Source organism: Dermacentor silvarum, chromosome 10, assembly GCF_013339745.2.
Source record: "Dermacentor silvarum isolate Dsil-2018 chromosome 10, BIME_Dsil_1.4, whole genome shotgun sequence".
NCBI lineage: Eukaryota > Metazoa > Arthropoda > Arachnida > Ixodida > Ixodidae > Dermacentor > Dermacentor silvarum.
The window spans coordinates 31,157,361-31,173,323 of record NC_051163.1 but is presented as its reverse complement, the minus strand read 5'-3'; the positions used below and the strand labels follow the sequence as shown (position 1 = coordinate 31,173,323).

Here is a 15,963-nt window from a genome sequence, read left to right as displayed (position 1 = left end):
CATGAGCGAAAAAAACGCTGCTAACAACTGCTTTGTTTCACGACGAAACACGTGACAAGTGGATTCATTAACTAAGCGCCCATTCATGAACTAAGGCTGCATGTGGCACTGGCTCTATAGCACTGTCGGGGCTAATCTCGTACACGCATCTCGATACCCGAGAACATGGACGGGTGGCCACTGCTTAATTGCTAAAGCACCGCACACGCGTAATGCGGAAGGGTGTGGGTTCGACGCCCACCTGCGGCAAGTTCTTCTCGTCCTCTTTCATTTCTCTCTCGCAATTACTATTTCTACTATTTCAAACAAACATAATATTCACGCTCTCCTAAGCTCTAACTGGCTTCATTGCCTCTTTCATTCGTGCCATTCGGCTTTAGGAACTCATATTCGACGTAATGCGAGATCGTAAAACAGGGTATAGAAGGGGTCCGAGACAGCGAACTTTTGGTGTTCTTTAACGTGCACCTTTACATTTATAAATACACGAGAGTTATTGCATTTCGAGCGCATCGAAATGCGGCCGGCGCGGCCGGGATCGAATTAGCGACATAGTGCACAAGTCATAGCCATTGAGTTACCGCGGCGAGTAATCCGCTTTAATTACAGTTACGACCGTAACGCTAGAGCTGAGCACAGTGAAAATGAGACACGCCCAATTACCACTTTCACAAAAGCGATGCACGCAACAGTTTACGCCAGTCAATCCGAATGTGTTGAGAAACGCTTCGTTTGAAAACGGCGATCGAAACTCCATTTTAAGCGAAGCTTTACAGGCTCACAAGTGTCGGCGGTGGTGGTGGCGTCACGCTGAAAAGTGGGCCGATCCTGGTGGTAGTGCAGAAAGGGTCCAAGCTCAACGGCACATACCAGGGACAAAAAGAGAGAGAAGGAAAGACAGAGAAAGAAAGAGATAGAGAAAGAAAGAAAATCACTAGGAAGGTCAGATACACACACGAAAAGCTTCGCTTACCAACATTTTCTCGACAGGGGAAGGGCTGGTGATATTTTTTTTTCCTTTTTCTTTTCCAGATTCATCCAAAGATATAACGTTAGGCTGACGTTTATTTGCCCGTTCCGCTCAGAGCAGTGTATTCACATAGCAGCTCAGCAGGAAACGTGACAATACAGTACGACCAAGTATACTATACAGGATGTTTCATTTTAGCTGCACCAAATTTTAAAAAGTTGCCTGTGGCAGATAGCACAATTATAATGCTTGATCTAAACTACTCGATGAGGCGGCCATTACTTCCATGATAAATCAAAACGCCTAATTGAATAATTAACATAATTACGCTAATTAACTTTCGAATTAATTATTTTACGGCACATCTTTCATGTTACGAATTATAGCCGCTGAGGTTGCAAGGCGTATCCACTTGGAACGAATTCTCAGGACTGAACCAGTTTCGAGATATTAATTTTCAAAGTGTCCGACGTAATGCATGGGCGTTCCAGTTAATTTTTTTTTAGGAAAGCGCTGTTTTATGCATTGAAGCACAAAGTTAACTGGAACGCCCGTGCATTTCGTCGGACACTTTGAAAATTAATATCTAGAAGCTGGTTCAGTCCTGAGAATTCGTTCCAAGTGGATACGCCTTGCGACGTCACCGGTTTCTTGGCCAATCCTCCGTGGTGGGTCCGCGCCATAATATAGGAAGCAAACAAGCAAGCCTGAAATTACCTTTCTCACATGGAAGCAAGCAATATAATAGCGACTGGTGCTTCACTGTGAAACGAGAAGGCTGGCCTAAGCAAAAATGAGGCAAGAATGACACAAAAATGACACAAAAAAATGACATTCGTTCGTTAGTGCCTTATTTCGCTAACGACATTTTTTTTTACTTTCCAGCGGAGCTGCCACACGTCCAAATTTAATGACATTTGGGTGTGGTGATGCCGATGACAGCAGCTTCTGAAGTTAGCAATTTTAAGGTAGTAAACAAAAAATTAATATGCATTTACAAGTTTACTTCGCGCCTTCATGAATAGTGAATCATAAAAGCAAGCATACTATAGTACCGTTGCCGGTAGCTCGAGTCTGTTGCTGTCATTTGCAACGTTGCAACCGACCATAGCAACTTCGGCTATTCCAAGTACAACTCCTTGCAGGAGCGTTATTGTTGAAAGTTATGTCGAAGTTATTTTTTACGTGGTAGAGACTGTTTCAAATACTTCACTTATACTGCACTGCACAAGCTATGGAGTCGACGATACGCATTTCTCAGTCAAATGAGTTCAGGCGAACGCATTAGATAACGAATGACATTAAGGCAAATGGCATTAGGTTTGTCCATGTGTGTAACGTCCATTACGCTCGTACCCTAAACGCAAGCCGTACCCGTAGAAGCCACCATCGACATTAGCAAATTAATGTCATTTTATGTGCCTGTGTGGCACGCCTTCCGGATTACACGCCTATTTTCATAGCAGAATTATAGGCGATTTTTTTTCTAGCGCTGCGCATACTTTCCGCGAATCAGTCGTCAGCTGTCATAGTTACAGATTCTCTGTCGATATGTGCGTCGCTTTCCACATGCAACGAATACAGCTATCTTAAAGGGGTTGAGACAACAAATTTGTGGTTTGCGCGTTCTTTGTTTCAAACGTTTCTTATTGCTCCAGGAAGCATGATACACGCTCGAAGATTCATATAGTATCAGTAAATAATTTAATATAGTTGTCATGGCTAGCTGCGGCAGCTCCGATTCCGACTCTACGTCTGCGTCCGATGCAGCTCTATACTCGAGGCTCTCTAGGCTTGACCGTTGCTGTGGGTCACCGCTCATTTTACGTCACTCTAACGCGGTATGACGTCACTAAAACTTCCATTACGCTTCCAACACAGTGACGTCAGTGTCAATCGCGCTAGCGATGGGTCTCGATCGCGAGAACGAGCATTTAGGCACTCTTTGGAAGCAAATTAAGATATATTTTAAACGGCTGCTGTGTCCAACACTTCAAGTTGAGTGTCCTTGCATACACAGGAAGCCTACAGCAGGCTTTTATAGCCTCAAAATTTGGTGTCTCGACCCCTTTAAGTGCGTTCCAAAATTTAGTCCCTGCAACTTTACAAAGAATCAATTTGCTGTGGGTTCCTGGCCACCGCGGTTCTTACTTAAACGAAATGGCAGATTTATTAGCCAGAACGTCTTTAAGTGGACATTTGATTGCTGTTTTACCGGATGCAGCTTACGCCACTGCATCGGGATACAGAAAATTTTGCTTACAAAATGATTTAAACAAATTATCGCCGATACCATTAACAGGCTTTCAGCATCTCGGTTTCTGCTGGAATAAACAGTGCCGTCCTTCTCGGCAGTTGGAAATTGCATACACCAGATTACGCTGTCGCATACCGCAATTGATTTATTTACATAGAGCTGGTCTGACGATGTCCCCTCTATGCCACAATTGTAAGGAAATTGAATAACTGACCACTACTTTTTATCATGCCGACGATATTCAAACCAGAGAAAGATAATACTCCAAGCTTCACTCTGCAAAATTGGATTAGGATAAGGTGCGCCTGTAATATTATCATTTCGGGCCTCCAGACCAGGCTATAGTCACAGAAACGTTTGTTGCGCAGTGTTTTGATTTCTTTTTAGCTGAAACAAAACGATTACCCTGCTAATTATTGTAGCATTATTCTAACTAACAGATCAGCATTCATTTCACTGAAATTGGTTTCTCCAAATTCTTAATTAACATTGTATTTATTCTCTCCTTGATTGTACCCCATTTTAAAATTCCCCCTTCAGTTGGACGAACTGCTCGCTCGCATACAAGTCTACTCATTCCAATATCTCCTTTGGTATTTTCAAGGGAAGCTTGTTATGAGGTGCAGATTTCGGTGGCGTACGTGTACGCAGAGAACTATCATCATCAGCAATAGCTCGAGCGTCGTCGTCTTCTTCCACAGCTGGCTCTGTTGCCGCTCATCATTCCAGCGTAGAATTTCACTTCTGTCGTCGTAATGGGGAGGCCGCGTTTAGGGGGGTATGAGTCATTGCTTAAGGGGGTATGAGCTATTCATTGTCTCACGTGACGGACAGATATAATTTTGAAGAATCGCAAGCGGCAATGGTGGGCGTATGCTGCTAACCACGCCGCCGATGAAACTCTAGACATCGAACGTAAGCGTTTGTGGTTCGACAACAAATTGTCCCTCACCAGTGTGATGGATGGATGGATAGCAAAACTTTACTGAAAGGTGCGCTCCGACGAACATCGACACAAGTATGAATGAATGAAGAGATTCTAAGGCAGCATGAAAAACAAGGGCACATTCCAGTAAACATAAAGTTGATGGCAAAGGGGAGGGTTAGTTGTACAAAGGACAAGCTTCGCTTGTCATCCTTCTTCACGGAGTGGAAGGGCCGACGAATTTTTTTTCTTTAACTTTGCGTTTCTCGTTGTCAAATAATTTTCTTGAGCTACCCCTGCCGCCCGATTCTTGGCCTATGCCCCTCAGTGGGTACGAGCCCTGACAGAGGTTCGTCATCATCATCATCAGTGTTTCACTGCCCACAGGGAAATCGAATCAATTCTTGTGTGAACTCGGCATGGAAGCCACAGATGAGGTGAGTCGCTGCTGGTTCTCTTGCAGCGCGCGCGTCGGCGTGTTCCCCGAAAAAGTGACGAAACTGTGCTCGCCATTTGTTGGCGCATATAGATGAACCCACACACCGGCGACTTGAGGACCCTATGCTCCGTTTCATACTTAGCAGGTAACGCTGCGGAAGCTATACGAAAAAGAGTTCGATCATAGGAGTCTCACTATGCGCGTTTGGCACTGCAGGTTGGTTTTGACCTGCGACGCTCCCAGCGGAATAAGCGCTCCACTCGCTACAGCTCGCTGTACTAAGCGCTACACTCGCTGCAATTGAGGGAACCTAGCATTAAGCCAGATCGCGTATCATTTGAGCGTCTTTCTGCTCGTGAAGACTGTGCACATTTATTGACTTATATTTGTGCATGTGCAACAAAGCTGCCCTTGCTTCTTAGAATACACGTTTCACTTTCCTGTTATGACCAATTCCTCTGAAAGAGGGACCAACAAAATGGTTTTGCATGTTCCACTACTGTGTGCTGTGGCCCTTGTTACTAGCATCACTTGAGATCTCGGACATTTTATTGCGATAGCAATTATATGGACACTCCAAAGCGGATTTCTGCCGTCGGCGTCGTCGTCGCCGTCGCCGTGAGGTTCCGCATGACGTCAACGGCGATGAAATCGTCGCCGCGCTCCGGACGCTGTATGTGCGAGTGAAAGGGCGCGAGGGACGCGCAGAGGGCTTTCACGGGGCATAGCGAACGCTTAAGAAACTAGGGTCTTTAGAGGAGTATTTTCTATTAAAGAACACACCTCCTAATACAAACGCGGATATGCGTTCTTTTTGATGCGCCGTGCTACCCGGTAAGCAAGTGGAACTTTGGCCGGGTGGGAATCGGTTGCAGTTTAATTAAGACTATCGTCTTTAAAAATTCGAAGTTGTGTCCTTTCGCTCCGAGCGCGCGGCTTTACATACCCAACATTCACCATACTAGCGCGTTACGGCCCGTGAGAAGCTGGTGTAAACTGTGGCCTCTCCGCCTTACCTTCAACGTTTCGAACGCGCTGCCCAAAGCGGTGGCAAGTCAAGTTCGTCGAGGAGCGCGAAAGGGCCGTGGGAGCATGGATGGCTGGTAAGAGCTCCCCCTTACTAGAGGGACGTTTCTAACGCGTTTGTGACGTTTAGCTGATGATTCCCTCCGGAGCTTCGCCCACTCATCATCATTCACCCCGTGGATATGCTGTGATTTTTTATATAAAAAAACGTTGCGAGGCGAGAAGGTGGGTAAGATTTCCGACACTGCTCGACTAGTGTCCCATTCTGATCTCGTCGAAAACCTCCGAGCCACCCCCAGAGGCACCGGCAACAGTCACTAACGCCGCGCTCGTTCGATGCGAACGCGGGCAAAACGCCGACGGCGTCGACAACAGTTCTGCGCGTTGCTGGTGCTGCTGCATGTCCAAGTTTATACAGCTGATAAAACTACTATCCTTACTCCATATAGCTCTCTACTAATTTGCTATCGCAATTGATGCTTCGCTTTTCGGGTGAAACTGCGACAAATTATTCCTCCATTACTAGCTCCCCAAGTGTAAAGTGGCAAAAGAACCGAAACCTGGGCAAGAAGGTATACATTCATCTCGAAGACAATCCGTGGCAAGATGAATGTATACGTATGTACTGTTTTCATCTAATAAATGTTTGTTAGTTGCGAATAGCCCTAGTGTTCGTCCTTTCTTACTTCGTCCCTTGTCTGTTGGCGTTTGGTTCCCAATATGTAGGGTAGCTAACCGGATCCTCTCTTCCGGTTACACTCTCTTCACTATAGCGTTCTCTCTCTCTCTCTCTCACGCGCAGTTGCCGCAGGCGGAGACCGCCTCGCCGAAGTCGGCTCTCGAGCGCCGCGAGCGGACGTCGCTGCCCGTCGTGCTGGGGCTGTTCGCCGCTTCGACGTTCACGGACGTCAGCAAGATGGTCTGCAGCTACTCGCTTCGCTACCACAACGACGGTAAGCCCTTATAAACGCTGCAAAACTTGAACGAGAAGTCTGGCGAAGCGGTGCTATAGACTAAGCGATGTCTTGGAGATATGTCCTATATCTGATGGGGACGACTTACGGCTCTCATAGAAACGAATGTACACAGCCTAATTTGCCTATAGACTTCTAGTAGACCGCTTTGGCTACTTACAGACTTGTCCTTGTGGCTGCATAAAGTTTATATACTGGATGTCCCACGTAACTTGTGTCAAAATTTAAAACTACGCGAGTAGCACGTAACTGACACAACCAAGGTAATATATTTTTTTGCCGCCACCTTAGAGCAATTCGGACAATTTTTATACTTACCTAACTACATAATTAGTTAATATTAATTATTCAACTTCTACACGTTATATTCGGAGTAAAAACGTCAATGACCAAATTCTAGACCACCCTGAAAAATTCCTGATCCAGCTTTCTGTTGCTCAATGCATGCCACTTGAAAGTTTCGTTCCAAGCCTGAAATAAAGCCTGCGAAACACCAAGAAAAAGTGCCATGCACCCACGGTGTTGCGAAAGGGGAGGGCGGAGGGACCGTTAGGGGGGTCTGTAAGCTTCCTCGCGCCTTCTTGTGACGCAGGTGCGTACCCGATGAACCAGTCGCTCGTGGTGGCGCTGACCGAGGTGCTCAAGTGCGTGCTAGTGGCCGTCGTGCACGTGGTCACGAGCGGCTCTCTGCGCATGCGCCCATCACTCAAGTTCCTGCTGCCCTCGCTCATCTACATGCTCACGAACAACATATTCTTCTTCGCGCTGCACTACGTCACGCCCGCAGTGTGGCTCGTGTTTGTCCAGTGCCGGATCTTCCTCACGCTGCTCGTCTACAAGTGAGCCTCTGACGATGCATGCTTTTTCTACAGCCCGAATTTTTCGGAGGGTCTCTTGCGAGGCACGTCAATCGAACTTAAATACATTCATGTGAAGTCTGAACATCCAAAATCATTTTCACACCACTTGCTACTTTTAAGCGATACTAGTGAACTCTGATCTCGGAGTCCACAAATTTGTGAAACCGGGGCGAAATTTGTGCCACAAAAAATATTTTGATGTCCACATAATTCCACACTGCAGAAACTCTAAATTACCAGGCTGGTCGTCTCGCATCTTACTGCGGCCAGTAAAACGGTCAGTATTTTCAGAGATGACGACGGCAATTTTCGCACCTGAATGGATGCAGCCCATAAAATCCGTAGTAGAGTTCACTTAGGATAGAAACTTGCTGTTGTGACACGCTTACATATTTTTGTCGGATGACTACAGATAACTTCAGAACCACACTTTCCCTTAAGCGTCCATTTCGAATTTCGGAGGCGGTTGGGCATGGCGAAACTGCGGCGACGGGCTAAGTGGTGTTAATCGTCTTGGCGACATCATGTTTGAATTAAGGCACACAAAATGGCAAGAACATTTTGGTTCAGGCTGATATAATATCTTTTCAGAACCTATTACTTTCACACACCCGGTAGAAAAGGCTTCATTGCTACTACAGAGAAATTATGAAGGCCCAAATTCGCTTTTTAGATTTCGCGCCCAAACCCCAGTGCCGACGCGTCCATGTAACGCCACAGATTTCAAGGTATTTTTTTCGCATTTGTGGCGTGTTGGCGCTGGAATAAGTTCTCTAAAATTATCAGGTTGAGCGTAAAAGCGCGCAAAAACTAGAAGAAGGAGACTAGAACTCCGACAGGCTAGAACCGCTTTAAGTCTTCTTTGCGGCATCATGTCTTAAAGGCTCACTAAATAGCAAAAATAAATTGGTTCAGCCTGGCATTATACCTTTTCAAAACCCTTACTTTCACACACTTGGTGGAAAATGCTTCTGCTATTTTGCTATTGGCAGTAAGGTTTTGTATTCGGCAAGGTTTCTTTCATATTACTTGAACAAAGTTTCATGAGGGAACTCCGTTGGGGATTGGCGGTGGTGCAGACATTGCCCCAAACGTTCCTATGCGGTGGTCAATCGCTATCCTGACAGACCGCCGGCCATCTGCTCTGTTACACGCTTATCTGATAATAGGTATCTAAACCTGTCTAAGAAGAAGAACAGGTTTGACACACGGCGATGTGGCCATTAGTTTTTGCCGAAGGACCAGTTATGGCAAACACAGTTTCTCCAAGATCATTCCTCGTACATTAAATCATCTTAGTGACATTGCTACAGATTTACATAATCCAACTATTACCGATTTGAAAAAGCTGTTTTTATGTGATAAGATTACCAGTTTTTCATTTCTAATGGTCATGATTACCTAATGGCGACCCAATTAATGACCATGGTTACCAATGGCCATGGTGCTACTTAACGGCGACCTAATGGCCAGATTACTAATGGACATGGCGCTGCCTGCCTGCGCCATGCCGTTTCCAGGTACCCGTTCGGGAGACACGTGACCCGAGCGCAGTGGACTGCTGGCGCCCTCATCGTGATGGCCGTGGTGGGCAGCCAGGCGGACGCCCTGGTCAGCCATGCGCGCTCCTCGTCAGTGGCCACGGCCCTGGCCCTGGCACTGCTCTGCGGGTCGCTATCAACTGTGGCGGCTGTCTATACAGAGGTATATCGCATTTGCACTTCACAAAACGTTGAGCCACATGCACTCTTCGGCCACAGCCAGGAGCGTGATCGAATCCATTGTTTCCGCGACCGTGCGGTATCAGTGGGGAATGGCCGCACCGGCAAAGCCACCCGACCTACAAGTGGGAGTAGTCGATGCATCTGAAGCGAATGGCGCCCCCTGCCGGACTTTGCTGACCGCGACTTCTGCTGAGTGCTACTGCTGATGCTCTCATGCCGAATAGCGCAGCGAATCGGATTATATATGTAGTACGTCTAGACTAGCCCTAAGAACGCGCCGTGGCCGGTTCCATTCCCTACGGCGTTATATGCGGTGAAGCAACAAACGGTAATTATCCTCATTGCAAACAATACGCGCCTTCAATCGCACACTTCCGTTATAAAAGGTAATATATCAATGCATTTTTACCTGGGTTTGGCACGTCTGCTCGGTAGTCTTCTTGCCGAGTAAGGTGGGCCGGCCCTAAAGATAGGGAAAACTGGTCCGATCCGGGTGCATAACTGGCGGCCGCATGGATCACGTGGACCGCGTGGTGGAGGCTCAACGTCTTGCTAAAGGCACGTAATCTACATGCAGCAACAAGCGTTGCAGAAGACGATAAGTCCTACAACATTTGATTAACCGCTTGACGAGAGCTTTGCATCACAACGATTCCAAGATATGCGTTGGATCTAGATAATTTTTTTTGTTCCGCTTTCGCGAACTCGCGCTGCAGCTGAACTACGTTCGATCTCCCATAAATCCGCATTGTACGCCTGTTGGCGTCACAAGGCAGAATTAGCCATGTCTAGTCTACGTTCATTGTCCCTTGATCTACAATGCCATCTGCTGGCTGGGATAACACGACGCGACCAGATAGAACATGTTCCACCGTTTGTGGCTCGGCGTCGCATTCGCTGACGTCTACCTTATTGGAATTGCCGACAGCTCCACGCGCGACACATGCAGCTGCGACGACACATTCCAACACATTTCTTTGTGTCTGCTCACACTATAGTGCCGAGCGACAAATGATGTGCGCGGTCCTTAATAGATTGGAGAATCGTCCACTCTCATATCAGAAAGTTCTAGGCCAATGCTACCTAAGTAACCTCACGCAGACGGCTATATCTGTGCTGCTGAAGTATGTAAGGTCTACAAGTCTACATAACAAACTTTGGTGAAGTTCTTCGATTGTGTGTGCCGCTTACTTCCTCTGTGCTCCACTTCTCTGTGACATTACACCATCCCTCATGCAATCAAAAGAAATACCTCCAGTTAACATCCCTTCCTTTTCTATGCATTCCTTTTCCTCTCTGCACAATGCGTTTCCATAAGATTGTCTGTCTGTCCGTGATACACACGACAAAACAAGACAAGACAAAACAAGACCAGACCACACCAGACAGACAGACATTGTCGTGGTGATCAGTAGCACCTTGCAATAAATGAAAATTCACACGACCTACATTTTCTTCGATCACCACAGCCGCCTGTCAGTCAAAATCAGTCCACACACCTCCATAACTTTCAGAGTTGCTGATTTGTTTGAGTGAGTGATTTCGCTTAACCTATCAATTAAAATAACACACAGGATAAGAGTCGTCGTAGCGGAGGGCTTTTGTTTAATTTTTACCGTCTGTACTGCGGTGGGTTCGATAGCGGTTATCGGCTGTTCGTGAGCCTTAACTTTGCTATACCTTTAACACAGTGCCTGGTACCGCTCGTGAATGTGCCTCATTATGCAGGTTACCAAGATATGATTATATTTGTGATCACATGAACATAGAAACCGTTTATCCTATTCCCTCTGTGCAATTTAAATAAAAAAAACCTTTTCGTAGCTGTCGCCTCCACAAAATACGTCTACCACACATCCAAAACCCGCCTAAACCCCTCTAAAACCAACGTAATACAATCCTGCGCACGCTAATGACAAATATATAGTTATGCATTAGCTACTACTACTTCGCTCCATTATGTGTCATGACAACGTGCCATCTCTGCGTGTTCCATCGCAGTACTACTTTAAGAACGACAGTCGCACAATCTGGGAGCAGCAGTTCCAGATCTACTTCGGCACCGCCCTCATCTCCGGCGCGGCTGCCTTGTTCTCCGCGGAGCAACTCGTCTGCACAGGTAACAAAGAGTCCGCGCCCCTGTGTTCTCGCACAGCCTCTTGTAATGCCTGCCCAGTGCGCGTAACTTGGAGGCCACCACTTTTCTAGTAAACTGCTGCAGCACGGCCACCGACAACGGGCAGTGCGCCCACTGCCCGATTTCGGTGGACGGGACGGCAGTTTTCCTACAAAAAATTACTGGAGAAAAAACGGCGCTGCGATCGCTCGGCTATCATAAGACCGATGGGCGTGTATTTGTGTAATCTTCGTGCTTGTAGCTCCGAACGTTCTTGAAGCGTTATTTATTACGCTTTATCTTTTTAGGTTTCCAAGAAATCGTATTCTTCGAAACGCATGACGGCAAATAGGTTACGCATTCGCACAATCATTGGGAATTGTTGCACTAACAATGGAATATATTGATGAATATGGCAAATTTGCTGGATCACAAAGTCCTTTGAAGTAAGAAGGACGAAGTTTCGGCAAATCCATGTGCGACCCATCATTCCTATATGCTTGCTGAGCCGTCGCCATAGTAGCAGAGTCCAGACGCACTAGCGCCAGAGTTTGCTCTAGTAGTGAGTGATGACGTTAGCAGGCATAAATATCACCTCCGAGATCAGGCAGCTGTCGCTCCACCCTATCGCGGAGGCGACGCATGAAATTTTGGCTGGCGCAGGACAGGTAATTCAAGGTCTTTTGGAGATAGCTTAAAACTTGTCCTGCAGTAGACGTAAATGCGCTGTTGCTGCTTTGCTTGCTCGCTTGTGATGAGTGATAGAAGTTCGCAGTCATACGACGAGTACAGCTGACACAGGGCAGGGCCGGGTAATTGGAAATATCTTAGTAATGACTTCATCCTGCGATAGACTTGAACTTGCTCTTGCCGTTCTTCTTGCTTCTGTTTGCTCGCTCGTTATGTGTCAACCAACATGTCCAGCGACAAGTTCACTTGTTTGACTGAGCCCTTTCGCTTCGCAAGCATGCAGTACTTGTGCACAGATTTCACAATTGCTTTCTCCTTGGCACAGACGAGCTGACTGGCCACGTGCGGAATTTCCTGGTCGCCACCGTGGTGTTCAGCGCCGCCTACGGTCTCTGCGTGGCGCTTGTTGTGACGCGGCTCGACAACGTGGTCAAGTACCACCTGTCGGCCACATCCAGCCTGCTCAACGCGATCGCCTCGGCCGCCCTGTTCCCGGACCAGTTCCGCGTCACGCCGGTTTACCTCGTCTCGTTCGGCGTGCTGATGCTGGCCATCTACCTTTACGAGAAGAAGAGCTTCACGCTGCCCGACTGCTTGGACCGCTGCCATCATGACAGCTTCCAGCGTCTCGGCCTGACGACAGTGTCGGTTACAGGCGATGAGCCCGATGACGGCAAGGACGCTGACGAGAAGGTGCCACTCGTAGAATCGGATCGAGCCTGACAGTGACTTTATGCGGACAACCTAAGTCCTTTATGGTGTTCTGTGACATTAACGATTCATCCTGTTGTTAATTCTGTTGTTCACTGGTCTTGTGCTGCTGGATAACCATTCACTGGCCTCTTTTAGTTGCAGATTCATCTTACTGATAACCGAGTGGTACGGTGCCAGTAAGTGATTGCGGAAGGGAGAAATAGTGATTACGCATATATAAGAAACTCCGGCAACGATAGACCTGGCGAAGATGCTGACGCGAATACGCTACTAAACGGATAGGACCACGTCTCACGGCCTGCCTGTCACCAAACCGTTTTGCTGGTCAAGCCACCTGCGATCGCCTGCGAAGTTTTGGCTTCTCCGCAACGCAGTGGGGCCCGTTTTGACCACGTGGTGGTGCTCGGCGAATACCGGCACTCTCAATACCCTCTTAGAATGTGTAGTTATAAAGCGAAGTACACCTATGAAGAAGAAGCATGTGCTTGCTGCGCTAAAGCTAGGGAAACGATGGAACATGTTTTATTAGAATGCGAAGATATCTACCCAGCTGTCGGTTTAGGCTCCTCTGATCTCCTTGAAAGGGGCACTAAAGAGAAACCGGAAGTTGAGCTTTAATGGTAGATTATCCTATCACAATCACAGTCGTACCATTCTTACGGCGAACAGATGTTTAATAAGCAAGAAAATAGCGAAAAACTGAAGGATAGGTGCTGACGCCCCTTCGAATTTCCCGCACTACATGTTCGTGACGTCGGAGATAACAAACGCAGGCCGGTCGCGATTGGTCGAGAGCGATTTATCGCTGTTAATAAAACGCAAAATGAAATACACCTTAAACGTACATAAACAGCATTTGCCAACTTTTTAAACCGTTTCAAGCGAGGAAGTAGAAGTTTAGCGCAAAATTAGATAAATAAGAAAAAATGGCATGGCGCTACATCCGGTCGTGATAGTTTCGTAGTTTCGTTTTTGCTCCATGCATGATCGCGCGCGCCTGTTCCGCTCGTTTGGTTGCGTGTTGCGTGGCTCGAAAAACGTTGACTTCGCGGGACACAGCCAGAAAATGCCTCGTGTGTGTAGTGTTGAGGGCTGTATAAATGGTCCAAGGCGCTTGCTCAGGGGCAGCGGCAGTGTTGACCCGATTGTGTCCTTTCATGTGGTGCCGCGCGACGAACCCCGGCTCCCCGGCGTTCGCAATGGCTCAGTGCTCTGCCGATGATAAAACGGCAAAAGAGCCAGAGAAACCGATGGTGTGCTCTCTGCATTTCTCGCCCTCGGATTATGTATATAATTCTGCCCTCGGAAAGTATCTTGGCGGGCCCCAGAGGCTAGTCCTTTCTCGAGCAGCTGTTCCCTCAATGCGGCCTTCATCAAATCCCCTACCGGTGCACTCCCCTGCAGCAGCAAACTGGCGGCTCGACGAGTGCTGAATGACATTAAATAAAGCCACGAAATAACTATACCGAGTACGTGCGTAACTTTCTACTTTTGTTCTGTCGGTAACATCGTCGCCTGGCGGACGGGACGCCTCGCCTTCCGTCGACGAAAACGAAGCTCTGCTTTCCACCGGCGCGGCCGGCGGCTCACTGCCATTGCACGCGGAAACACCTACCGCTCGAGCGCGGAGGATCATTTCGCGCTCCATTTCACTGAATATCGCTGAAATGCAGTCCTACTTCCCTGGCGAGCTCTTCGTTGCAAGGTTCAGCGGCAACAACCGGTATCCATCGCGGCGAACGCAAACGCAGCGGCCATGCAGCCATGATGCACTGGCAGCCAGCGCCTTAGCCGTTTATGCAAGCGGTTACGTATCATGACGCATTCCGATTCGCTGAGAGCAATGAAATCTGGGACGACACTGCTTCAGCGCCAAATCTGGGGTGAGAGAAATTGAGGAAGAGATATTTGGTCTTTGCTTACGAATTTCTCCGCTAATAACTCATATTTTTGCACCCAACAAAGACTGCATGCATTCCTGAAGGTCCCTCTTTTATTCCAGCTGAACTTCCTGTTTCTCTTTAGTGTCCCTTGAAGCCCTTGAATACAGCACCACCCCGGCAATCCGTAGCCTCAAAGTATCATTACCGGAGTTCTGTTACCCACATAATTTGAGGATTCTCTTGCGTTGCCTCTACATTTTTCACTTTTGTTGTGGCAAAAAGCTTACAGCACCATTGTTGGCGCGGACGTGCACGGCTTTTAATTTATACTTTCGCTTTATTTCGGCAAATCCTGACAATAGGAGCACAAGCTCATTAGAAGCACCAGCGGTGGCTACCTCATCCGTGTTTCCTCACTTCAACATGTGTTCCCCCCCCCGCTGAGAACACCATGCACAGACCATATATTTTAATATATACACAGAACAAAGTTTATTGTATTTTTTAAAGAGAAGGAGGTAGCCAACCAATTGGATAGCCTATACCTAGAGAATGAATATGTTGATGTATGTTCACCTCACTTCAAATTACTTTGCGTGCTTTTGTGACCCTGAAAAGAACTTGCAGACTTCAGTGACCCTTTCGGCAGAGTCTTCTATCAACGGCGTGTGAAAAGCACGTGAGTGATATGTGTCTCAATAATGATTCTTTCTAGTAGGCAATGCTTACGACTGGCAACAACAAAAAAAAAGCTCTTCTAATTATTTCCAACATTTACGCAACAGGGATTGAAACATCACCTCTTGCATGCAGAGGCCATAAATACGGGGTGTTTCAGCTAACACTTTCAAAAAAGTTTTAAAGGTTTACTAAGGCAGATAGCACAATTCTAGTTCATGAGCTGGTCGTGGTTTCGATCATGGCCGCGGCTGCCGGAATTTAATGATTGCAAACTGCAAAAATGCTCGTGTACGTAGGTTTAGGTGCACGTTAAAGAACCCCAGCTTATTGAAATTATTTTGAATTCCCCACTGCGCTCAATAATAACATTGTGATAATTGGGCACGTAGCACCACAGGATTTATTATTTTTCTAAGTAAAAAGCACAAGCAAGGCACGTGATCTCAGTCGTACGATCTTTAAATTTTGATAAATGAACACACATGATAAATGTACATAATGATAAATGTACAGACATCTAGCCTAAAGTAGAAGTCCATGCGTCTGGTTTGTGAATATTTCCTGCCTGTGGTATAGTATATCTCCTGCCCGTATAAGTATAATGCCTAAATGTTTTGCTTAAAAATGCATTTGTCTTAAGTTCTACGCACCAACCCACAGATGAGCACAGCAATGTGAGAAAGAGCAGCATACAGTGGCACATC

General features: G+C 47.0%; 1 protein-coding gene across 1 annotated transcript in view; it reads left to right on the top strand.

Moving 5' to 3' along the window:
* Positions 1-13,256, top strand: part of LOC119431448 (uncharacterized) — a 56,185-nt gene extending 42,929 nt beyond the window's left edge. The window contains exons 2-6 of the mRNA XM_049657351.1: positions 6,420-6,570; positions 7,184-7,430; positions 8,972-9,155; positions 11,177-11,294; positions 12,307-13,256. Coding sequence (XP_049513308.1) covers positions 6,420-6,570; positions 7,184-7,430; positions 8,972-9,155; positions 11,177-11,294; positions 12,307-12,704 — 1,098 coding nt within the window. The 3' untranslated portion in view covers positions 12,705-13,256. The remainder of the gene's footprint in view (positions 1-6,419; positions 6,571-7,183; positions 7,431-8,971; positions 9,156-11,176; positions 11,295-12,306) is intronic.
* Positions 13,257-15,963: the final 2,707 nt, after the last annotated feature.